The sequence below is a fragment of the Scleropages formosus genome, chromosome 17 (assembly GCF_900964775.1).
Source record: "Scleropages formosus chromosome 17, fSclFor1.1, whole genome shotgun sequence".
NCBI classification, from domain to species: Eukaryota; Metazoa; Chordata; class Actinopteri; order Osteoglossiformes; family Osteoglossidae; genus Scleropages; species Scleropages formosus.
Window position 1 is genome coordinate 15558278 of NC_041822.1, and position 26961 is coordinate 15585238.

Consider the following 26961-nt stretch of genomic DNA (forward strand, 5'->3'; position numbering starts at 1 on the left):
TTACAATGAGAGGATTTTATACTAAAACACTTAGTTACTTACCTATTTCTGCATCTGGGAGATTTTTTAACTGTATCAGTTCAGGGTAAGTATCTTGCTCAAGGGTACAACAGCAGAAGGTGGGATCTGAACCCAAGTCCTTTGATTGCAAAGTTGCAAAGCAATAGCTCTGAACACTAGACTACCTGCTGTCCTCTCCCACAACTATTGGTTTGTTTCAGATGTCAACCTCCATGTGTGTACCCAGCACAGCAGCATGGTAAACATGTTTAACAGGAAAATAGGCTTTTCAGACCACAGCAACAAAAGGCAAAAGGTAAAATATGGAAGAATCACCAACACAGAACCACAAATCAGCTAATGTACTAAATATGCAGCTGCGATTAAAATTCATATGTTGCTGTTTGAGCTGTGGACATTACAGTTTTGTTCCAATTACCATTAAAAGACAAAAAAAAACAATAAAATATTCAGACCCAAAAGAGGCCAGAAGATCAAAACTAAATGAGTAATCATTCACAAACACACAGCTTTTAATAACACTGGAGATGGACTAATTTTTGAGTGGCCGCTCAAAACAGTACCTATTATGTGTGTAATGCATTTCCAAATAACACCACATAAAAAAGCATATTCATTCCATATCCATATATTTCTTATGTAAATATTATCTCTCCCCCAACCTTCACACACAATTTTTAATCACATTCTTTGCACCCCCTGCCCAAAATCTTTGGTGGCGCCACTGCTCTGCCATACAAATATGAATGTCTCACTTTGGTTGGTTTGTTGCTGCTTGCTAAGCATATTTAGAATTATCCACATAGATTTACTGACATCTGTAACTAATTGATGCCTAGGAGGTAGACTGGCACTGTCAGCTGAGCAGAGATGACTCAGCCCACTTCCGAAGCAATTACTTTTTTTCACGATCTAGAGCTTAAACCTACAATGAACTGAAGACCCTGCTTCCACCGCATATTTCTGGGATAGGCTCTGGATCACCGTAGCCCCGGACTTGACATATGTAGAGAGATGGCATCTGGTATATTTTCATAAGATAGATGAGGTCCACAATTTCCTCTCAATTTAATTCTGGTCACATCTGAGTAAGTCACATGTGCAATGTAGACTTTTTCTAAATGCACAGTACTGAGGAACACCATTAATAATGATGAGGAGGACAACAAAAACTTGCAGAGACAGCTCCTGCCCAAAAATATAGGAAAATCCATATCTCTGTTGAACAAACCCTGAGCTGACCAATGTGGGGAAAGCAGATGGCCACTAATCTGGTGACAGCAGCAATCAGTGTATCCATCTCATCACCAGGGATCATCTTAATCTATGGCTGCTTGCATCAGATGTTCACCGAAAAGAACCCATCTTCCAAGTTACACAAAAGATAGGATTTTCTCAGGTAATTCCTCAAAAGTGAAGGAGAACCAGAGAAACTTGACAATCAAGTAATGAGATTACGTCTGAACAAGGCCCAAGTCATCTGGCCATCACCGTGTTGTAGACATCATGTACATTAAGCAGCGAGTCAGTGCAACTTTTGGCATTCAGACTGTCTGAGGTATTCAACCTTTAACGTTATGGGGTTGGCCTTTTAGAGATATGCCTAGTGTGGATGAAGATGTCCTCCGGGATTCATACTGACCTTCTTCTTCTCCTTCAGATCATACATAGCCAAGGTTGCAAATAAGGGCTCTATGTCTATCTCAAATCTGCCAAAAAAAAAAAGAAAGAATATTTAGTGGTCAAAAAAAAATTTTGGGGACACAGACCTGCATGGAGACTGATGGGAAACAATCATCTTCAACCGTTATAGAAATTATTTACACACACACACTAGCTACTACTACACCCCAAGCGGGACTTGAACCCCAGACCCACCAGAGAACAGGACCTGGCCAAGCCCGCTACGCCATCATGCCCCCCCCTAGAAATTATTTAGTTTTTAAATTTACTTTATAAGAACTGTGACCTGTGTAAAATCAGTGTGACTTAGCATACTCTGGCAACGCAAATATTTCTAGAGAGAGTGTGCTCCACTGATGTATGGATGAGTGACCCAGTGTAAATAGTGTATCTAGCAGTGTAAGTCACCTTGGTGAATAAGGTGTGTGGGCTGATAACACTAGATAGAGTTCATTGGAAGTCGCTTTGGAGAAAAGCATCTGCTAAACAAGAAATGTAAATGCAAGCTGACAACATGGAGCTGCCAAACCTCTAGACTTGGCTGAATATAAATCCTCAGTGCAAAGAAGACTTGTGGCAATTCCACCATGTGCAGGAGAAAGCATCTTTTGCAGGATTAGGAAAGTGGTGTTTAACACTAACCCAAAATGTTCAGATAGGATTCTACTGGAGCCGTGTTTTAAATCTTGCTAAGCATGCTGACTGGCAGTTCAAGTCACAGCAAAGTCCTTAACCAATACTGTTCTCTTTATAAGTGGAATGAGAGGAGTATTACTTGATGGCCTGACATCGGACAAGGATTCGGTGTCCAATGTGCTCTTTTGGACAGTCAGGAACAGGGCGTATCTCCACAGCATCTTCCTGTTTCAAAATCAGATAGGCCATTTATAGCAAAATGCCACAGGAGTCAGGGTAATTACTTTGAATATGCAATGAAGCCAAGGTTGATGGATCTGGGCAGAGGTAGCTGGGCTCACCTCATCTGCGGGAGGGTACAGAGCAAAGAGCTCAGGGTGGCGGCTGGCTTGCCGAGATTCCTGGTTGTGCCGGTCAAGATCGTCAGGGTTGCTAAAGCGCAGCAGGCCCTCAACTCGAGCATCCGGCTGCAGCCCTCGCAGGTCAAAATCTGACGACGTGAGCGTGCGGCCCGAGTCATCGCTCAGGACCGCTAGGGAGGGGGACTTCGCCTGTAAGAACAAACTTTACTTGGCCTGCAGGCAGCTTCTTTAAGTTAATAACATTAGCGAGCACTTATAATTGGTGCTGCCTTGCAAACCCAATAAATGGGATTATCTGAAGAGTGCACTGATGTGGGTGATTTTCAGTCATCACTATCAGTAATCATCAGATGAAATGTCCAGAGGAATCCTTTCAAATGTCCCCACAATTCCACCAAGTTCTCAGACAACAGCATGACCTCATTTGTGTTCAAAACACTGCATCCCATGCCAGCAGGCCACTTCCACACCACTGTGGGGATGTTCCCAGCACCCCTGGTGTCCTGGCTATCCCACCAGATTGCCAATTATGCACAGGCATTGGAGAGCCCCATTTCCACTGACAATGGACCTGTTTTTCTCCTGCGGCCGGGCTCATGGCTGGAACAAGGACTCTTGGTGTTCATCATTAAAGCTTAGCACAGGCCGGCCCGGGAGGAAGTGGGGATGGAACTCAGTGAATAAATGTTCATGCTTCATGGTGTTCTGAGTATTTAATGAACAATGGTGCATGCAGGCCAGGGATAGGAGGGCTGCCCAGGAGAGGGGGCATGCTGTTGCATGTAGTCTCCATGTACCCACAAAATCACATCTCACAATGACTCTCAAATTTGGAGCACAGAATGTTCAGAAATGAAGTAATGATAATGTCAGCGTACTGTCTTATTATTTTCATGTAGCACGTATATTTAAGGCCGGCCTTGTAGCACAACAGGTAGCATAATTGTGTAGGTTTGAATCTAGCTCAGTCTGTGCAGAGTTTTCATACACCCCTTGTGTTTGCATAGGTTTCCCTGAGTGTTCTGGTTCCCTCCCACAGTCCATAAATATATTTCATGTGAATTAATAACTCTAAATTGCCATTAATATGTATATCTTTGACTGAATGAGTGCATGTGAATGCCCTGTGATAGACTGGCTTCCCATCCAGGATTTACCCAGTTAAGAATAGCACCTTATGCAACCAGGATAGACTCTGGACCACCACAAGCCTGCACTGGACAGGAAGTAAATGATAATGGAAAAATAGACATCTACTCCTCATTCCAAACCATTAAATCTACCTGGTGACAGAGGCACCTGAGAATAAACTCCTAAACAATACAATCCAGAAGGGACGCTAATTTAAATACAGAGCACATGGATTCTGATGTCTTTTAGTCAAACCCAATTCCATGCTGCACTTCTAGGTATGCAATCATTTCATTTCAAAGATGAGATGATGCCTTGTGCATTAAATGTTTCATTTAAAGGCATTGTTCCAGCAACATGTTTGTCTTGTGGACCTACCAGGTGTTCTTGCTTGTCTGGCGCTACATCGCTCTCAAAGGTCTGCTTCTGTAGGACTTTGTGTAGACCTGTCCTCTCTGAGTACACATTCCAACCACTCCAGCCATCCCCTTGGCACCTGTTCAAGTCCGGATGGCACACAAACAAATGCACAGATGTATCAACTCTTCCAGACCAGGTTACACAAGTCTTCAGCAGCGAAGGGGGAAGTATACGAATATGAGTAAATATGAATAAAATATGGGTTTGCTTCTTTGAGAGGCAGTGTCATCAATACTACTCATACTTGTGGGACAGGCATGTGAGGTAGCTATAGAGCGAGATGTGTAGAATTAGAGCAGAGCCTGGGGCGCAAGGGATACCATACCTTCTACTGACCACAAGCCAGGGCTGCGTGTAGCTTTGAACACAGTCTCGCACATGGGGGTCCAGCTCCACTCTGCATACACAAAGGGGATGGAACACAGTGAGACACAGCAGACGTCAAATCCTTGCACATCCCTGATCATCACTTCAGATCTTCGAGATGCTCTGTGTGAAGCAGTCTTTCTGCATTAAACAAGATCATTATTGACAAATGTGGTTAAATTGACTCAAACACAGTAAAAACACTGAATGAAGTTCAATAACACATTTATGTACTGTACATTCACTCACTTACCAGATGGATTTCTCTAAACCAATGGGAAACTCAGAGCAAAAAAAAAAAGTGCATTTCACAACAGAGATCTAGACAAACAAAGTCATTAAAGGCACTTTTTGGTGTGATACCGTCATTTTGTTGGTACACATTACTCAAAATCAGGAGGCTACAAAAGATGTGTCTGATACCCTTCTTGAAAGCTAAAAGGGATTCAGTACTTCTGTGGGAGAGAAGAGGAGAGGAGAGAACTGGAGGACTTTCAATTTTGGACCCCTTGTGAGTTGAACCACCAAGCAGTGAGAGGTGGAGGAGCACAGTGTTCTTGCTGGGGCATAGGGAGCAGATATAAACCAGGCATTCCTGTAGACACGACAGATCCAGGAGCACTAGAGTGAAATACAGCCACATATGCAGAGTGAGCCATTATACCTACATGCAAATGCATTCTCACTCACACACACACACAAAATATGTACCCAAAAACAGACACCAACAGAGTTTATGAAAACTGAAAAAAAAAACTCACACCATCTACGCTACTCTACCTTTCTGCACTCCTGCATTATGTCTCCCTTAGACAAAAGTCCCTGAAGCCAAAATATACGAAAGCCAATTCAGTTGCAGCAGTCCTACTGACTGCAAGTGAAAATGTTTTACTGAACTAAAAAGGCAAGCATTTGGAATACAAAAACATTGTTTTTATGAATTAAAGCACTGGACTCAAAGTCATAATGAAACTACGAATGCCACTTGAAAAAGGTTTACAATATGTCATTAGGCAAAAGAATTCTGTCAAAGCAACACATGGGGTTCAGCATTTCACAGTTATGCAGTTGCACAGATGGATGTTTACTTATGGTTACAGACTGATTTTTCCTCAAAGGACCAACAACAGAATCTGTGCTGTAAAAAGCATACAACTGTGAACATCAAGAGCTAACAAACAACACAACATGAAATAAGCAGTTGCTGGCACTAACTCCGGTTTTATATGACACTTTCAAAACCCTGAATGCACACAGAAAGCCAAATGAACCAGCTGAGGATAAACTGTAATTTCTAGAGCTCCACCTCTGAGTCACTCACAAGACATCCACCCAGTAAACAGGGGCCTGTTTACTTTCATCCGAGCACAACAAGGCAACAAGAGGCTGGCGCTACCCCCGGGGCATAAAACGGAAATGACAGCAAAACCCTGAGATAAATAACTATGGTGCCTGATCCGCACCAGAGTAGCGAATGAGCCGGGCCAAGTGCTTGTGTGCATGTGTGTTTCTGTCACACCGTAAGCTATGAACGCTGCAGACACTGGTAACACACACACACACATTTCCAGAACCGCTTGTCCCATACAGGGTCACGGGGAACCGGAGCCTACCCGGCAACACAGGGCGTAAGGCCAGAGGGGGAGGGGACACACCCAGGACGGGACGCCAGTCCGTCGCAAGGCACCCCAAGCGGGACTCGAACCCCAGACCCACCCGAGAGCAGGACTGTGGTCCAACCCACTGCGCCACCGCACCCCTACACTGGTAACAGCGGGACCCAAATATACCGCAGATCATAGAGTTTCATTTCAGGATAATTAACAGTAAGTACATTCCAGTCACTTATAGTGAGTTTTCCTTTGTAATAAAGTGGACTGACAGATCCTTTGTGTCCCAGTAAAACTCTCCAAAAGTCTCCAGTTTCGTTTGCAGAGCACTTTCCGAAAGAATGTCATTTGGCAAACCTGGCTTCGGAGAGGATGAAAACAAAAATCAAAAATGTGTTGTGAACAATTGATTGAACGTTCTTCTGTCCCACAATTTTTTTTTTTTTTAAAAAAAAAAGGTTGATCTATGAGTGTGAGGCGGTGGAACTATGACACAGGACAGAGCTACACTTGACATCCTTCATCGCGCCGTGACAGATATCTGTTAATGAAGCCCAGCTGCCTCTAACGGACTAACTAGGGTGGTATATAAAGCAACTGGTTGGAGACTGGGTGGAGAACACACACACATTCCTGTTTTTGGTTATTTTTGTTTTATTAGTCTAATAAAAGTGAATTTTTCATTAAACTTCACTTGTTGTGTCTCAGTCTTTAACTTGCATTTACCTTGACCTGACAAATGGTCACAATGAAGTTGTTACCAAGTGTTTTTTACATTTAATATGGTCCAATCTTGGGATGCACTGCTTCTGCGAGGTCTATAATGAAACACGTTGAGTAACTTGTCAGGTGTCACCGACTTTCAAAATCTGTTATCACAGACATGCAGATTATTTTGGTGTGACCCAACTGCTTGTAAATGTTCATTCAGCATGTAATAGTATGAGTTAACAATTAAACTTGTTAAAGAGTTTTTGGGCTGCCTACCATGGGTGATTAAATGAAAACTGCAAGTAAAATGCCGTATGTACATATAAGAAAACACAGGACATCACTGACACATTGCATGACAAATTGCAACTGTTGCATGAGATTCAGTGACCCTGAGGCAGTGATGAGGGTAAATTATTTTGAAAGCATGCAGTCCCCGAACCCCCACCCACCAGAGTCAGGAATTGTCTTTCAAACCTATTTCCCACCTGAGCTACTGACAGTTTTCTAAGTTAGTCCATTTCTAGCTGCTTCTTTTGATCCACCCATTTTCTGATTTATATGTCACTTCTACAGGTAGCTGCTGGAATATGTGCACTATGAAAATAGCAGTATGAAACAAACTGTGCTTCAATAATTGTGTATTTATTTATGTCCTCTGTCGGTCACTGATGCACTTTTGTTTACTCTGAGAAGAGAGTTCTGCAAAATGCATAATGGTGGGCAACCTACCCTTCCTCTGGAATGGAATGCCGGATGGTCCTACACTCCCTCTCGACCAGCTGGACCTCAAGATGGTCATCAGGGAAATCACCAAGTTCCTGCATGAGTTCAACGTCTCCGCTGTGCAGCTGCGTCATCAGGAACTCCTCCAGGTCAAGGGGTTCCGATGCGTCGTAGAACTGAGGCTGGGGACACAGGGAGCACAGTGTTACAGCAAACTAGGGTTACAGCACAGCGATCAATGACAGACACATACAGTGCTAATGTTTACAGGATAGATCCCAGAAAGAGGCATGGTTACAAAACAGATGTGCCAGAGAAGCCGCCCAAGACTAAAGCAAGACACAGGGTTTAAATGCAAATGCTCTTAATGAACATCATCTGTGAATTTCCAGCAGGCAAAGTAAATAATTCAAGGTGCACGACAGCTCATTTACTGGCAATACATTTACATTTATTAATTTAGCCGATTCGTTTCTGCAAAGTGGCTTACGATGTTAAGCTGCCTACAGGTACCTTACAATTATAGAGCTGGGTAATTTTACTGGAGCAATTTAGGGTAAGTACTTTGCTCAAGGGTAATACAGCTGGAAGTAGGCATCCAACCTGTGACCTTTGGGTCTAAAAGTATTCTTTCCAAATACTACGCTACCAGCAATCCACAACAGAGTCTCATGAATGACATTTTTTAAGCCAACAAACTCCGAGGTGGCAATACTGCATCTACACTGGGCAACACTGGACCTCTGCCTTGTGCAGTAGCTGTAGCTATCAAGGACATCAAGGCTACAGTACTGGAAGCACAATGTCTGCAGCAACAATGGTACTGAATATACAAAAGTTTGGTTTCACAAAAAACATGAAGTGGGTGTCAGATGTAAGCAAAAGTTAACAGGTGTAATAGTTTCTACATCTATAAAAAGAAAACGTTGTAAAACCAGATACTATAACCGTGAACTGTACTTGAAAGACCAGAAAGGAACTGTGCAGCTACTCATAACTAAAGAACCCCTTTCATTAATGAATACAATATAAGGAGGAGAGGGGTGGGGTTCGGCAAGTCCGATCATGAAGGAGTTGGACAACCCCTAACCTGCCAAGAACACAGCCCAGAGCTGGGCATGCATTCCAACACGGCAGACAACTCAGTCTCCAGGACATATGCGTTCGCCCCTCCAGGCTAACAGCACAGCTACTGCAAATACATAATCTTCTCTTCAACATGAAAACCTTAAACATAATTGCAGAAGAAAAAAGGCCTTCGGAATACACGTTCTATGCCTTAGTGCAAAAGGAATGTGCAACAAAGTCATTAGTTTGGCGTAAATAAAAAAGCACTGCTAACAGGTCCAGTAAACCGTATAGCACATTTCTGTTTCTACTGAGAAATATACAAACAATTCCTGACAAAACAGACCTGGAGAGTCCAGAGCTGTCTATTGCCAAGAGAGAGATCCTTTATGGATTCTGTGATGTTAGCAGTGTCTGCAACGATCACAGCTAGTTGTAGCTTGTAGATCCCAAACGTATTCCAGTGCAAGTCTCACTCTGAAGATTTGTAAAAATATGCACATAAGTCTTGGTATGCATGACACTTACAAGGTCAGAAATTCTGCATACCTGCTCTTACGTCTGTGCTTGACAAACCCTCATCCCTACAATGACTATCGCTGTCGAAGGTTCCCTTAATCGGGTTTGCATACAAATAACCTTCAAAAGTCTGCAGGCTAGACAGCTTGCTATGACAAAAATGCCTTCTTCCACGGTGTAGTATCTCAGCAGAAGGAGATTAACACTGGAGATTCACTTAAGGAACTTGTCAGCTAAGCTTGACTTCCATTACAAATATCTCCTTTACAAATGCACATTTTTTCCTGGGGTTCAGCAATACACTGACAGCATGTTGCAGCTTACGAGTCTCTTCTCGTGGCCCAGCTGGTGGCAACCATCACAACAGCTATGATCACACATCCTCACATATTTATACATGGAGGAGCTGCAGTAATCAGGAAACTGGACCACCAAGCAAAAGGCTACAAACCCTGAATATGCTTTTGAAGCTAGGCATCCTTCAGTCAAGAGACCCAAAACAGCCCACACAGCTGTAAAACTATCCAGCTTGGACTTTAAACAAAATGGAAATAAGCAAAGTGGGTCTTGAAAATCATTAACAAAGACGTTAAAGTAGACAATCCACCCCTTGTCAATAATCACTTATCTAGTGCTCTTTTGCTGTGGTCCAGAGGTTCAGAAGTATCACGTGGGACCCCTCCTGGGACTGGATTCAGCAACATTCAGGTTGCAATTCTGCATTCGCCATGTACCCACACCCCCTTTTAAAAGCAGCCAAATAGCTTGCCATGAGTGTTCAGAACTATTCAAAGAGCATAGTGAAAAAACTTACTTCTTTCACACATCTTTTTGAGAACATTAGAAAAATTCAAAGACACCTAGCCATTATCAATAAGTGGTTGTCCAACACAAGGTCATAGTGGGCCAGAGTCTACCCCAGAAGGACTGGGCATGATGCACGGTAAAGCCTTCGCAGGACACACGTCCATCACAGGGCAAACAAAAACATGCTCATTCTCTCCCACATACACACGCTAGTTAATGGTGACCAGTTCATTTTAAACACGTCACTGAACTATGGGGAGGAAACTGCAACATGGAGAGAAAACCCACATGATCTAGGTGAAAAAAATGCAAACTCCACACAGACAGTCAGAATGAAACATACTGAAATACACAGCCCAAAGCACTATGAGGCACCACCGTCTCGCCCAGGGCAATACTTGTGAACTAAAAACTTATTAGATAAGTTTGGGAGCATGTCACATTTTCAAGGAGAAGCTTTAGAAATGCCAGTGAGCAAACGAGGTATCACTCTTCCTCTGATCCAAAAGCCAGCAGTTCCTCACTGGCTTACAATCCAAAGGCACACCTGATGATCACCTGGGAAACAAATGAATCCTGAGAGAATGCCATGCAAGAGGAGAGGCACAATAATCATGAAGACGACATAAGGGGTGCTGACAGAGAGATAGGAGATGGGGATTGTGTCTGAAACACATTCTTTCAAAATCTACAGATCTACATGGCCGTCTGACAAAAAAAAAAAAAAAAAACAGCTGTCAAACTGGCTAGACTTGACATTACCGGGGACTAAAGTAACAGAGCAGACAAGAGTACAGAGTTAGTCTCATCACTTATTGCATTGGTTTAAGAACAAGTGTGGCTAAACATTACCTTTAACACGTTTACTAGGAAATCTGATCAACCCTGATGCTTAAACATTCAATGTAAAGAGCAGCGACAGCAGACTGAGCTACTCGCCGGTATATGGCATCTTCTTGGTGCATTCTGCAGATACTCGTCTAATTCATTGCTCTTTTGTCAGGCATTCCGTTCAGCCTTTGGGACTCCAACATCATCTTCTCCCCTCTTCTCCCCTCGTCTCTCCTTCTGGAGTACTGTACCTATCACCAAACCCTTCTTGATTTTGTCACTGCAAAGAGTGCTCAAGGGAATCCACCACAACAACCAGAGAAGCCACCTTGTTTGCAGCATACAGACTAAGTAAAAAAGTTCACATATAAGCTTCGAAACAATGCATTTACTCCAGACAGGTGCATGAGACCAGCAAAAACCAACCATGCAGGCGCAAGTTTTTTAATCGCTGAAACAGACTCACCCAGCAGAGCTCTACAGTGAGAAAGAAGGAAGTGAACAAAATGGCGTCGCCCGGAAACGAAAAGTTACAGTTGATGTCTGTAGGGTGGTTTCAATCTTGAAATGAAAAAAACCCCTTCCTCTGTGTGTGACCCACAAGGAACAGGCTTTGTGGTAAGACACAAGACATCAGGATGTGACATCGACATCGTTTCCCCACCGTCTTTCACGCTGCCACGGCATGGCCCCAGCCCCTCTGCATTTTAAAACTGCATACTACAAAAGCGGCACAAGTGCAATATTAAAAAAAAGGATAAAAGGCGCCAGTGTACATATTTATGAAGTATAACTGACACGTTCACCGCATTTTGTCTAAACTCTCTTGCACTGAAACGAGAATACACGAGCGAAAGTACCGCAGTGCTGCTTCCCCAGCAGGCGCCGCTGCCGCTCACCACAGAGCTCTCGATTTTGTAAGTTAGAACCAGAAATATAATTTCACGCTGGAGTAAGACATATTTAAATAAATAAATAAATAAATAAATAAAAACCTTGCCTTGTTCATAAAAACATCCCCTGAGAGAGTGGCCTTCAACTGCCCTAAAAAAAAAAAATCAATTTAAACAAACAAACAAACCGAAGGGAGAATTTCATCACAGAGATTACGGAATTAGAAGCCACCTTCTGCAGGCCAAATTCAGTGGCTGTGGAGATGAGATGGAGTAAACTACAAAGTCAGCCACGCATCCAGGTCACCGCAATGGCCTGACCCATTTCCAGGGAGGATCAGCATCAGGATAGAGAATAACCACCACTGGGGTGATGGTGGGGGGGCGATGGTGATGATGGGGGTGGACTGACTGGTCATAATAAAGCCCAGGATGTCAAGGAATTAGAGGCAGCAGCATGGATTAAAAGGCTCCAGTTAAAATAGGATCACTATGTGAAATTACCTTTAGTCCAATATAACTCTGTAGATTACTGGGTAGATTATTCCCTATCATTACATTTATTTATTTAGCTGATGCTTTTCTCCAAAGCAATTTACAGTGTTCAGGTTACAATTATTCACCCATTTACACAGCTGGATAATTCTACTGGAGCAATTTAGAGTAAGTACTTTGCTTAAGGGTACTATAGCTGGTGGTGAGGATCAAACCTGCAACCTTCGGATCCAAAGGCAGCAACTGTAAGCACTACGCTACCAGCATGTGCCACTATGCCATCTATTATATTCTCCATGTTTTTCTACAGTGGACAGGACATCTCTTACACTGCAAATCATCCTAAAAAACAGCAGTTTGTGGGTTACTGGTTAGAGCATTTCCAGCATTTCCCATGAATTCTAGTCTGTAGTGTAGTAATGTCTTATAGAAGAACTAATCATAAAAACCAGTGGATTCCTAGTTAGATAATTTCCTCATGAATCCTGTAGCAAAAGCAACATCTCACAGAAACTCTAATCCTGAGAAATGCTGCTCTTCCTCTGAAGGGGCCTTTCAAAAAGTATGCAGGTGGATTCTAACTGCAGTCAAACTTCCTGTCCAACATTTTCATCCTGATCTTCTCCCCAAGACATCCCACAATTACAAATCGCATGGGCTTCGTTTAATCCCACATCAGATTTGCCTTTCTTATGAAGCACAAGTCTATAGAAGAGAGAATCCTGCAAAGTTCTACCTGATTTTTCAAAAATCTCCCAAGCAGTACAGGGCACACCCAGTGGAGTACATCAAGTTGCCATGCATACAATAAACCTGAGATTGTTACTCACTATCTGCAGGGAGAAGGAGCCCGACATGTTGGAGCTGTGCCGCTGGTGGTGGGGGAGCGACCCATAATTCCCGCTGAACTGTTTCCTGATCTCCGCGGAAGAATACCTGCGAGAAAGAGAAAAAACCAAAATGAGAACACAATGCATACTGTTAATGTGCGAGAGGATGCTCCGACGAAGGTTTGGAAAAACAGCAGAGCGCACATTTGTGTGTGACATTAGACTGAGAAATAAAATCCAGAAATGCAATGAAGATGTTCGCTGTCAAGAAAGAAACAGCTTTGGTGACAATTTTTTCAAACTGTAATGCATACAAATTATAACACGCAGCCAGAGGAATATATCTCTGCATGAATACTTGACGTCTGGTGCTCTAATGCACAATGTAACAGAAATTTCATAATGTCAATTTTTTTGCATTTTCCATTCAGTTTTGTTAGCATACTTTTGGCATTAGTTCGTACTCTATGTCATGTAAATGAAATGTAAAAATATTCTAACTTCTTAAAATTAGCAAATTTTGGCAAATTCTGGCATCAGGTTCCAAGCACCGAATACTCCACTACCTTTTAGGATCTGATGCTTTCTAGGGCATTTTGGTACTTTCTAGAATGTTCTGGTGCCTTCTAGAATCTTCCAATGGCTGTAAAGTACTAAACTAAAACTGAGACTCCAGAACAACTAGTAGTATTCGTGTAATCAGTAAACTTTAATCGAAATCAACGCAAAAAAATTGAAATAACTACGAACTTTGAAAAATTTTGTTGCACTGTGTAACCAGCGTTAGCAGCAAGAGTCTTGGGTTGTGGGTTCAAATCGCAGGTGCCGTTTTGTTTCCTGCGTTTTTCAGTTCATGCCTTGGCCTCCTTGTGCTCCTCACTAAATTCCTTTGTTTCAACTGATCCAGTACAGCTTAGCTTGCCATATGATACAGGAAGTGGGAGACACTTCCAGTGTCCTATAGGCACCACAATAAGAACAATGTTAAATCGTTGGAAATTATCGAGAAGATTGGTGGTCTTCGTAGCTCGGGTTGTTGATTGAGGTGTTTAGCAGTATGCCAAGCTCGGCGAACTGCTGAACACCTCAATGTTACATCGTCTCAGTTTTGTCTGATTTATTAAGCATAAGCTCAGACGGAAGAATTCCAGATTAGGCATTTGGCCGAAAGAATAACATGAGAATTGACCGTATGGGTTTTAACCACTGAAATAACGACAGCGCTGCCCAACATCACAGACTCCTGGGAAGTGGAGAGAGAGTGTGTTCCACTGATGTATGAATTAGTGACCCATCGTAAGTAGTGTATCTAGCAGTGTAAGTCACCTTGGTGAATAAGGTGTGTGCTGGTAACACTACATAGTATCCATTGTAAATCGCTTTGGAGAAAAGCGTCTGCTAAATAAATAAATGTCGATGGTACCACTGAGGAGTCTCTAAAAAGGTCTGCAGACTACAGTGTTAGACTGAACCAACCAGAGGGCATGAAAAACAAGGAGAGGATGCAGAGAGACAGAGAAATCCTGCTAGCTGCTCTTCTTCCTCCTCTCTTACGCATATATTTCACAACACTTCCTCAGCGAAGCCATTGTGCCACTTTCTGTTACATTACCCCCAATCCTCGATTTGCAACAGACCCCCCAGAACTCAGTGAGGCTGGATCCCAAGCTGGATCTTACTTGCAATCTCACTTTTCTCACACAGAGCTACTAATAACTCAGACTATTATGTGCTACACATAAATATTAGCACAGGAAAGAGAGGAAGAGGAAGAGAGATGCTGACAGGAACAAGAGGGCTTAATTACACCTCAAACATAGTTATAATACCGTGTCTATTGTTGCATGAGTGTTGCACTTCCTGTCAAAGTGATACAGGTATTTTAACATAATAGGGTTGGAACAAATTAGAAGAAAAGCTGGTTTTGTCTCTGTTAATGTGTTGAAGGGAAGGAGTTAATAAAGTGAACAAGATCTCATTGTGAGGGGAAGAGAGGAGAGAGGATTAGGTTAGGGACAGACCGCTGGGCCTGCAATACCAGATACCTACAGAATTACTTTAATTTGCTTTATTTTATTTGATTCAGTAACTTAATTTAATTTACACTATGCCTCTCTTCTGAGTGGCCAGTGGTGTCTTTTTTTTCTTTATACTCACAACCTCCAAAGCACAAATGAAAACAGAGCAATGTAAAGTAATAATATTGCTGATCCAATGACTTTCCTTACTAATGCTCCCATACACCCCCGGAAAATAACAACCCAAGGACACGGGCCAAAACACCCGCAATGCAAAACGCCAGCTTTGAGTCAGGCTGCGTCCTGGACTGCGGTGCCAAGGGGGTCAGCGTCCAAGTGCTCCTCAAAGCCCAGGAGCAGCTCATTGCCAGCATCGTATTCATTAACTGGCTCTGTCTATTGTTATGCTGTCCCAGCCACCCCAAATCTCCATGATGCCCCCCCGACCCCAAATCAACATTTTTTTCCACTAATGACTTTGTACTATGAATAGGATTTTTTTTTTTGCAATGCTATAAAAAATATGACTTACATATTTAACATTTTCATATTCATTCTGAATATGTAACTCACTTTTATAGCTGCTTAATTCATTCCTCTAGTCCATCATCCTAATGGGAGACGCTAGTATGCGTCAAGTGTACATAAACATAAACAACACAAAAATGCACAATACACTTGGACCTTAATCTTTATTCTGCTGATTTATTTTGCAGGGGTAGTGGCATGGCAAGTTTGGCCAGTGCCCGCTGTGTGGCAGGTCTAGGGGTCGAGCCCTGCTTGGGGTTCCTTGCGGCGGACTGGCATCCCACCCAGGGTGTGTCCCTTGCGCCCTGTGCTGCTGGGTAAGCTCAGGCTGGCCAAGACCCTGCCCAGGACAAGCAGTTGTCTGCAACGCGCGCGCGCGCGTGTGTGTGTGTGTGTGTGTGTGTGTGTGTGTGTGTGTGTGTGTGTGTGTGAGAGATTTATTTGGTTCCCCCACGTGTTATGCAGCTGGATATTATTGATGGAAAACTGCACATTTGAGTATCTCAACTTGCAAAGCCTATGGTGTGCAAGCTCCGTAAGTTAACCTCTGAACCATGTTTTTACCAGAACCAGTACCACAAAATCAGGTGACTGATCAGTTCATTAGTGCCAAATTCATCTCCTGCCTTGCTTTAACCTGTGCTCTTGAAGTGACACTGTCACTGTTCTTTTATGAATTATTAATTTGTTTATTATTATAACTATTACTAGCAAGTATTTAGCTGATGCTTTTGTCCAAGGCTTTAAATGTTCTTTCTGTGAATGACTCCATGCGTTCAGATTTTAAAAAAATTTAAAAAAAAGGGTAAACTGGAAGTTTAAATGCTATTAGTCATCTATGGTGTGTAGCTCTGTGCAGTATCAACTAAAACAGAAGTGCTTCAGACTGATATACTCAATGAAATGGAAGAAACTGCCACTTTTACTCGTCATACCCATGACCTTTACCCACAGGCCTCAAGAGACAGACACACATGCACACGCACGTGCACCTGCGAATTCCCCCCTCCAGGCCCATGCAAACTAGGAACAGGCCAAGCAGGGTAATGATCAGCAAGCTCACAAATGTCAATTTTTTATATTCAGTTCTTTGACACGTTCCTTTAAAGCAACTTACAACGTCACATTTAAATACTACGCTACCTGCAATTACCCATTCATACAGATGGATAATTTTTACTATATCAAATCAGGGTAAGTACCTTCCTCAAGGGAAATGGAGCCGGGGTAGGATTTAAAGTCAGTTCTTTCTGTTTCAAGGCGACGTCGCGAACTGCGATGCTACCTGCTGTCCCACTGGCTTGGCATCACACCTATCAAACACTGAAAGGGGTGGCCCATGTCACAGCAATGTTCAGAAGTAAATGTGCTGTAAAAAACAGGAACTCTGGAAAGTCCACATGCAAATTAGAAAGAGTCCAGGAGCAAAGGATGCAAAGCAAAGGCCAGTTCTCCACAGCGTGGAGCAGAAAAAGGTCTCACCCCTTTGGAAAACTTCACTGCTCGACAAACATAATATTATCCGTACAATACGGTACGTTTTAGGGCGTCATCTAAATGGTATTTAGAGTTGGCTGTAAACATATATTACACAACCTTCCTGACCCCTTAACACACCCACATCCACACACATAAGCCCTTATAAAAACCACCTGTCACGTGTTCAGCTTCCATAACCCCATAGGTCCCATTCACCGCAGTCCATCTTCATATCTGTGCTAATTGTCATGGCAGGAGAAATTGCAGTGTGAAAAAAGTATAGTCTGCAATGTTAACACTCATCCAGAGATTCAGGGTGAGAGTCACTATAAAAAGACTTGGTGGATAAACAGTAACCAGCACCACAACAGCAGTGTCTTGGAGAACCCTCACAAGCACCAGGCTCCATGAAAGTCTTCAGGAAGGAGACGGTTTATCTTTCTGACACCATTTCTATTACAAAAACATTGTCATGCATGCTTATATTGCACGGTATATCCCTTGCTTCTGTTGTATTTATGAAGCGGGGTGGATATCTATGAAATCATGAAGATTTTGCAATTTGCTTTTGCTATTGTCCATCTGAAAACAAGACAGGGCATACATGCCAACACATGGGACTTGAACAGAAGAAGAAAACTGTTCCTGTGCTTGAAAAGCTCAAAGTAAGACCATACATATGGTACAAAGTCTGCTTTCTTTTGACTGGGTGGAATTCATCCAGTTTTACAGGGTAACTCCTGTTGTTCATTCACTTAGAAACTCATGATGAACTTCCAAGTGTGAATATAACAAATGAGTTGTGCTCACATAAGTAGGGAGAAACACGTACTTCCACTTGGCAATGCAGGTTTTTTTTTTTTTTAAAAAAAAAAAAACGATCACAAGCTAACACTTCACGTTTTGCTAATATAAACATGGTTGTGTTATCCACCTGCCAAAACTTAATTTAACACTCTGTAGATGTGCTGCTTCTTATATATACACACACACACAGCTTCTTATATATAATTGTATAAAATTATATGAACATGCATTAAAAACAGCAGATTATATTACTGTTCCTATATCCATTTCTGGTTAAGACTGCCTGTCCGGTTACATGCTGTATATCTCATTTTGCAGGCTGTTTGCATATTTTGTACAATCTCTAATCCCTAATAAAATCCTTGCCAAGGGAATTTTTTTTTTACCCTTATTTAACCTGCCACAGTATATGTCCATGTGACACAGTGGACAGCAATGTGGCATGTCATATACAGTATGGAAGGCAGTCTTTGGTGTCATTGACAACAAGCCCAGAAGTCCAGTTCTGAACCCCTCCTTGAAGAACAGTACCAAATTCTATTTGTACAAGTACAAGTCACCCTTAGATAACGATGTCAGGTAGGAAAACTTAATAAATAAATGGAACTGACAGCTGTTTTAGTCACAAATACTGTGCAGTACTGACCATACAGTTATTCTCCCTTCCTCAAAAAAAAAAAAAAAAAAACATTGACGCTGAGTTTACTTCCTTCCCAGCCACACCACTACATCCCTTTTACACATGCATCCCCCAGCTGATCTTTAACGGATTTGCTGTAACAAAATGAGCAACTCAGTGCAGCAGAGTAAAATTCCCTGTCATTCGCAGGTCCAACTATTTGTGTTCCTGAGTCGTGCTCTGCAGGAAATCCCAATCAGCTTTTTGCCCTTTTTCCTCTATGAGCCAGCAGGAACAGCAATACAGAAGGGTGACAAAAAATAAATAAATAAATAAATCACAGCAGCATGATTTTGGCACTGAGGGCCTCCACGGATTTCCTTGAATGTAAAGTTTAAGGTCAAAGTTGGCCAAGATAACAGATTTAATTCCTTTTCTCACAGGTGTGAGGGGATCCTCTGTGCCTCCTGGGGTTCTACTATTGCTCAGTAGTAAAGCCTCTGTGCCTACACTCAACTGCAGCACTATCTGGAAGCAGAGTATGACGGCTTTTCTCATGGAGCAACGGGGTATGTGACAATGCGACTTGCGTATATAAGGCGATCAAGAATCTTACATCTGTACAGAAGAAAAATCCACATTCTGTTATCATTCAAGTGAACTAGACCAAATTCTAAGATGAGGGAAACCGGGAATTTCTGATGCACAGATGGTAATTATTTAAATACATCTGCAAATACTTAAATCAAATAAAACGCACGTTTACATGTCAACACAATTCATGAGACAAGTACATAAAAAGTGCAAACCTCTATCAAAATCCTACATCCACTTTGCTTAGTCCTCAGACTGAGTCCAATGTGGACTGATGAAACAACTGACATAGGAATTGATCCTGCCAGTTCAGCACCATATCTGAAGGCCAGAAACATGTGCGTCAGCGACTTGCCTCCCAAAAGGATGGCTAAGAAGCAGTACGCTGGCAGGGCATGAGCTTGCACAGTATCACGGCTTCTGGAAGGTTGCAGAACTTTTGATCATCATACAGTCAATACACACGCACAAATGACCAGACAGGTTCTTCTAGGGCACATTAATCTTTTCCTTGTACAGCTCCTACTGAGAAATTCTGGTCCTCTAGTGGCATGACTACTACCAGCACTAACGTCACCGCAAAACCTTGACTAACTTGCAGAGCCAGCATAAGCTGCAGCCTCCTCAAACGAACAGCTGCAGGGTGTCTCCTGCGACAAACCATGCACAACTTCTTTTTTTTAAAAAAAAAAAAAGCCAACACTCAACTAAACTGACATTTTAAGGCAGCATCTCTAGTGCAGTGTTCTAGCTTCCTATGTAACCATGAAAACAGTTTCAAAGCAGTAGTTTGTATATGCAAGATTAGTGATGTATCAGTAACTTACTTGTATAATCGTAAGCGTTAGTCACATAAGTTACATTTACAGTATGTTTAGGAATGTTCATCTTTTTTTTTTAATCTTTTGCAAAAGTGCAAGGGTTTCTAAGTCTTGAGTGATACAATCATAAAATCAGTTTTCTAACAAGGGATCTGCAATTATAGCATCTGAAGCACAAAAAAGTGAGACTAGTAAACCACACATTTTGTATCTTTAATAACCAAGCACAGCTTGAAAAGTTGCAGCTAATTTGGTCCCTGAAATGATCAGAAAACGAAGACCACAGATAATGAAAGCAGCTAGGATCGATGTGTTTAATTTCTCTTTTTTTTCCACAGAAGACCTAATTCTTAGAACTGACACTTCCTTTTGTCAGGCATGGGGAACCGAGAGAAAAGAGCTGTTCAAATGACAAGTGTTGCAATATCAGTGACACCTCTTCAGTTATATTTATTTATTCCCTCTTTCATGGGGCGGACACTGAAGCGCTGCTCACATCTACGCCTGGAAACACAAGACTGTAATAACCCTGCAGTGACAACACAGATATCTGCCCTGTTTTGTTCTTGACAACAACAACACTTCCTGTGCGACTTCACCCTTTTGGGCACGAGGGAGCTGCTTGGACAACAGAGCCAGACTCGTGCATCCTCCTGTGAATGCGCCTATCTCCGGTTTCCTGTGCCCATCTTGAGAGAAAGGCACCAGAGCTGCCTCGAACTGGCCCCCTTCTCCGCCACTGGCCTACTCTCTGGACACTTGTGACACAGCATCATGAAACCACAAGGTTGCAAGTGCAGATCCCAAGAAAAAATTACGCAATTAACAGATTAGCCTCGGTGATTTTCAGATATAAAACGGCGAGGGGGAAGCGTTACCCAGTCCCGCAAGCTGTCTTGGATAAAGTGAGCAGACAAAACTGATCAAAAGTCTGTTATGCAATAATAAAAAAACTACAGTAAATTACAGTCAATACAGCAAAATTAAAACCTTATGACAGGATCCACCGAAAGTACAGTGTTAACAAACTTGATCCATTTCTTCCAACATTAATTACAGGTTGGGTTGGATAAAACCTTTAACCCAACAACAAGACAAACCATAATCTCCCATTCCTTGATCTGATCAAATAATCCTACATGTGATCAGTTCAGAGATCTGACCATTTATCAGAAGTCTCCTGCCAAGTGCCAGCTGTCATACAGGTTCAACCACGCACTGAAAGTCATCTTTCCTCTTAACCGTTTAAATCTGTCACGAATACAGGGCCAACAACATATTAAATGTTTTGTTGCTTCTGAGACCTTCTACATCTCAGAAGGTTTAAGTCATGTTTATTTCTCTCCGTTTCATTTCTCCTGAGAAAGGATGAGGTCACGCATGCTTCTCTGTGCACTTCGGTCCCCACTGTTCCTGTTGACCAGGCGCTGCACAGGGACTTTCTTCGCACCTGTGGACAGGGGACAATGACAGCACATCTAGCGCTGGCAGCATGCATGCCGTCCCATCTTCTCAGTCTTTCTCACCTTGCCTTACACTGTAAGCCACCTTGGACCAAAGCATCATCTGAGTGAAGTTAATACAAGTAATAACTTTATTTAATAACACTTTGGATGTTGTCACTGAACTGGTGTCCCATCCAGGGTGTATTCCACCCCTCAGCCTTGTGCCCAACACTTCTAGGATAGGCTCTGGATTACAGAGACCCTTTTCAGGAGAAAGCGGTTATTGAAATTGAACAGCTAGATGGATGGATGGATGGATGGATGTTCCCACTGTCAACTGAATGGGGGAATTACCTTGAAAGAAGAGGCAGATCTGTAACCAAAAAAAGGCCCACATCTAACTGACAAAGGTGCTTAAATACACTGATAAACTCCGCAGCACAATGCACATTTGATCTGATTTGAATCCGGACCATACATTAACGAACATTATTCAAATATTTCCATTGTATTTTAACAGTTCAGTTGTGCTTCCATTGTGATTGTGAAAGCATGACTTAAGACTTAACCAGGCTGTGCAATAGTTTTCAAGCAGAAATAAAAAAACCCCAGGCAATATATATAAGACGAAAAAAAATTTTAAGAAAGAAGTAGTTTCTGGTAGTAACTGGGACTATTACCAGTAACTAGTATTTTTATTTATGTGTAAATGTTCAGAATGCATCTGCAGACTTACTTGAGTTGAATCAAAGCGGAAAAGTGAACTCAAATCCCCTCAGTCAGACTAACCGCGTAAATCCATAAAGGTACGAGCTCGCGCCGCTGCGACTTGTACAAGCTCGCGCTGGATTCCTGACCGCGCGCCGCATCACCTGGCAGGAGGACTCGGAGCTCACCTGTTGATCTTCATTGCGAACGCCCTCCTCTCCGCCGTCGGTAAGGTGGCCATGGTGCGAGGGAGGGAGGAGGTCCTTTCAATTCCAGCTTCACGCGACGGGCGACACAGCTGCGCAGGAAAGAAAAAAAAAAAAAAAAAAAAAAAAAACTCTTTCTGACTAGCTGCTAGCGCGAGGCCATCGCGAGCCCCTCCTGCTGCCTCTGTCACTGCGTCGCTGCCGCGCGCTCTTCTGGGGCGGAAACTTCCGCGTTCGTTTCTATCGTCTCGATGCGCAGAAAGGGCAGCTCCTCTCTGGAGCTCGTGCCTGCAAAGTGAGTGAAACCGCAGATCCGTTGCAAGTGCGGGTCCGGTCCGGCAGAGCCCACGTGACCGAGCGGCGCTAACCAGCAGTTGGTGTACATGGACTACACTAGACTCAGTAATAATACACACACACTAATAATAATAATAATTTTATTTTATTCATATCAGTGGTACATGGGATGTGTAAGCCGATTTACGACATTTTCTAGAACTTTGGAAGATGACTCTTACAAACTGAGAAAGTGGTTATTTTTCAAACAGGAAAGGTGGTCTTGAGACTTGACACGTTTAATTTTGCCTCAGGAAAATGTCTGGGGAATTCTCTCTTTGGGAACTTGATTCCAACTCAGTGTGTTTTGATAAAACTTTGTGACCAATTTTTGCTCGCAGTGTGTCTGTAGGGGAAAACGAAATTGCCAGTTAAGTTATCCAAATTTCGTCAAACTGCTCTTCTTCTGCTTGGAAGACATTCGTCTCAATCGCCCCCCATAGCAATGAGTCACTTTTCCTAGATGACATCAGAACAGAATGGCGTTAAGCATCTTTTAGACATCTTCGACACGAATGGTATCTTTCACTTGTCCCTTTTAGGAGTATTATGATCCTGTTGTCATTGCAGCGGAGTGATCGAAATGGTACGAGTCATTTGAGCCATGTTGAAATTGACATTATACAAACTAAACCGACTCTAGATGGAACTGAAATAGACAAAAATGGAATAATAAACATAAAAGCGGACATTTTCAGAAGAATATTGGTGCTAGACCTTGATGGAAATGGTTTTGTAATTCTCGTACTGCAGGTAAACTGGAGAAAGGCCTGTCTAATGGCCTTCAGATAGTGCATCTCTACTAAAGTGAAAGAAATGCAGTTTAAAATTCCTCACACTTTTTATCCTGTCAGTTATTTACTCAATAAATATGCCAGTGTGGGAAGTGCTTGTGTCTTTTGTAAGAAAACTGTGGAGGCCTTTGTTCAATTACTCTTTGAACGTGGCATCAAAGATATTTTCCACAGAATTAGCTTCTAGTATTTTTAAATATATTCGGGGCAATTATTCATTTACTGTTAAACACATTATTATCAATCATTAAAAGCAATATATATTTTGATTACATTGTGAATTTTCTAACATTGTATGCAGAATTTTATATACATAAACAAGAACTCAGCAACTGTATGTTAAAGCTGTGTTGCTCTAGAAATAATGATATAATTGGTTTATGTCAAACATGAACCTGCAAGAAAAGTACAATACTAATAAGCAGATGTAAGGTAATTATTCATTGATACCCATTAAGTGATACATACAAGTATAAGCATTTTTTTGTATATATATATATATATATATATATATATATACGTGTATATGCATATATGTGATGACATTATAATTTGTATGTATCTCAAAATAGTTTCCGTAGTTAACATATAATAAGCTAACAATAAAAAGCAATCAGAGACTAAATAAACAAACAAAGGAAGCAGTTTGCTAATTTAATATTTTAAGGAAGCCATCTTGCAGTTAAGGAAGGGGAAAAAAAAAAGTCAGAGGCAAGGGAAATGAGAAGGAAATAACCTTCTCGGGCTCCAAGTACCAGTGGCAGCCGATCACTCCTGGTTATTCTTGTGTGTTACAGTGTGTCACTGCATCAGGACTGTGCTTCTCTAGTAAGAATTTGGAAAAAAAATTACAAAAACTAATTTTTTATTTATACTGAATAAATAAACTTTGAAAAGTTTTCATTTTGACTGATTTGTAACATTTCATCTTAACTGGAAATTTAATAACTGCTGCTTTTAAGCACTGAGCACCACGTACTTCTCAAGTTCAGTTTCAAGGATAATAGGTTTAGAAATATCCTGAGAGCTTAGCAGAAATATCACTGGATTACACTTTTTATTAGATGTGTCTAATTGTTTGCTGTACACAGATGTGCTCAGTAATTATTCATAGTAATGTCAGTGATGGATAGATGTACTGTTGAGTCGCGGCCAACTCAAAGCAACAGCTCGCCAGGTTTCCAAGGTAAGGGAGAAACGGAAGTGATTTGCCAGTGCATTCTGCTGTGCAAACATGGGGAGAAACATGCAAACCCCACACACCCTCAGCTGGACTTGAATTCCAGACCCACCAAGCAGCTCAAATACTGGAACATACAGGCTTTATATCCCATGACTCCACAGCCCCACTAACATCAGTAAAACGCTTTTTTAAAGGAAATGTTTTAAAGGTGAAAAACACCAGCAGGTAAAATTGTTGCCAGCATGTGGTATAGTAGTTAGAGCTGCTGTCTTACACCAAAAGGACCCAGGTTTGAATCCCACATCCTGCTATTGCATGAAATACTTACCCTGAATTGTTCCAGTAAAAATTACCTTGCCATATTGCAGGTAAATCACTGTAAGTAGTCTAAGATTGTAAGTACCTTTGGAGAAAAGTGTCAGCTAAATGTAAATGAAAACAGAAGCTCGGCACTGATGATAAAGAAGCTGGCTGGATGGCTAAGAAGCTGGAAAAAGAAGGTGGGATCTGGGTAAAAACCATACATGGAAAAGGTTCCCCAGAAAGGCCTCAGTGGGCATGTGACTGTGATGACTTCACACGGCTGCATGAGACAGCTGTGGTCAGTGTGGGAGCAGGGGAAAGGTAGCAATGAGGCCACAGATCATCATCATCGGAAGTTCTGCATTGATCTCTGGTTTGATCAGGTGCTGAGGCACCTTTCTGGGTGAAAGGTAGGGGTAGAAACATTTCGGAGATGTTTCCAGCTCAGGAGGGAAATACAAATCATTTTTACTATGAGCACAGAGGGATGGGTTTAAAGAAGGGGGATTAAGATGGGAGGAGAAACTGGAAGACACTGGAGAATCTGATCTTATCTCAGAAATATGTTTTTTGTTTAGTAGAGGAAATGAAGAGAGGAGGCATTATGTGCAAGTGCTCTTATGCTTCAAGAAATTTCTGTATGACATGGATTACTATTTAAGGATTAAAATAAGGTGATGTGCATGGTCATAGCACAATGAAGTCACATCACTCTCTTGTCAAACAACAGCTACAGAAATACATTGTTTTTTTTTTCTTTTTTTTTTTTTTAAAGTGCAATAAACACTAAAAACAAACATTTAGAAAAGCATGCCAAATAACTAGCACTCGGTGAATTTTGGGCTTATTGAACTCTTCATCAAGATCTGAGTGGAAATTAAACCTCTGGGGTTTTTTAAAACACTGATTTAACAGCCTTGCTAATATAGAAATTTATTTCTCTCACTTGACTGTCAGAAGTGTCCAAAATATGAGTGGTATGAATGTGGCCAGTTTAGCAAAAGGGAAAAGACACCAGTGACATGCTATGAGTTCCATGTCATCTACGGTAATAACCTTGTTTTGGCTCCAAGAGCTCAAGCAAAATGTGACTTGCTGTGTGACCACTATGCAGGTGTTTACGCAAAAGTCCTGAAGGACAATGTAGAGAGGTTTGGTCACTATGCTGACCCCAGATGAAGTCTGAAAAAAAATCACAATAGCTATTATTATTGTGTATCCTACAGTTTCATCCCCAGCAGTTTCCTGTTTTGTACAGTTGGTAAGCACTTGTCCAAGTGTTGAATTTGCACAGTTAAATATTTTCCCAGAAATACTTTATAGCTCAAGGCTACAGCAGCACTGCCTCCCCGCCCACAGCAACCTTCAGGGCAAAGCTGCACAAACTTAACTTCTAAACTGCTTCCTCCTATATCATTTTGCTGCTTTAACAGAAAGAAATGATTATGGTGGGTGTTAAAAGCAGAAACCCAAGACAGCTCTTAAGTAATTGCACACAGAATGTATTAAAGTACTGCCACTGGAGAGATAACTTTGATTTTCTTTAAAATGCATGCAAAATCATATAAACATAATAAAACATTGTAATGGTCCCAGCCGAAGGGTAAATTGCAACTGCACGTTCATGTTTTATGGAGTGCATACCCTGTAGTCAAATTATTATGCTATAAAATAATAAGGTAAAACATTTATGGTTAATCGCAGTTCTGAGCAATCCAGCACAACCGCACAAAGCAGAACATGGGAGGAACGTTTTCGTTATTTTTTCTGTTTTCTGTTCTGCAGCTGTAAGAATTCCCTCTCGAGTTTTTTCTAGGCACGTTTCACTTGTACTGGCTTTGTTTTACTGTCTCTGTCTCTCTCTGGTGGCTGCGTCTCAGAAATGAACATCTGAACTGGACATCAGGCAGTGTTTGCATCCTGTTTCCTAACAGTGAGGATAAACAATAGTTCCCTACTGTCCTTTTGCCTGCTATAACTGTGATTTCTCCAACATGACTGTCTTTGGATT

The 26961-nt window shown here is 41.8% G+C and overlaps 1 protein-coding gene across 7 annotated transcripts in view; it reads right to left on the minus strand.

Moving 5' to 3' along the window:
• The window catches only part of dock8 (dedicator of cytokinesis 8), a 55565-nt gene extending 32950 nt beyond the window's left edge, over positions 1-22615 (minus strand). For 2 of the 7 annotated variants that reach the window (XM_018759258.1, XM_018759257.1), the window contains exons 1-7: positions 13110-13365; positions 7673-7848; positions 4579-4650; positions 4212-4329; positions 2682-2891; positions 2480-2565; positions 1664-1730 (exon numbers count right to left, since the gene is read on the minus strand). In XM_018759258.1, coding sequence (XP_018614774.1) covers positions 1664-1730; positions 2480-2565; positions 2682-2891; positions 4212-4329; positions 4579-4650; positions 7673-7848; positions 13110-13328 — 948 coding nt within the window. In that variant the 5' untranslated portion in view covers positions 13329-13365. Of the gene's footprint in view, positions 1-1663; positions 1731-2479; positions 2566-2681; positions 2892-4211; positions 4330-4578; positions 4651-7672; positions 7849-11357; positions 11398-13109; positions 13366-16857; positions 16892-22156; positions 22193-22316 lie in introns of those variants that run through there. The other 5 variants (XM_018759259.2, XM_018759261.1, XM_018759263.1 and 2 more) reach the window with 5 other exon arrangements.
• Positions 22616-26961: the final 4346 nt, after the last annotated feature.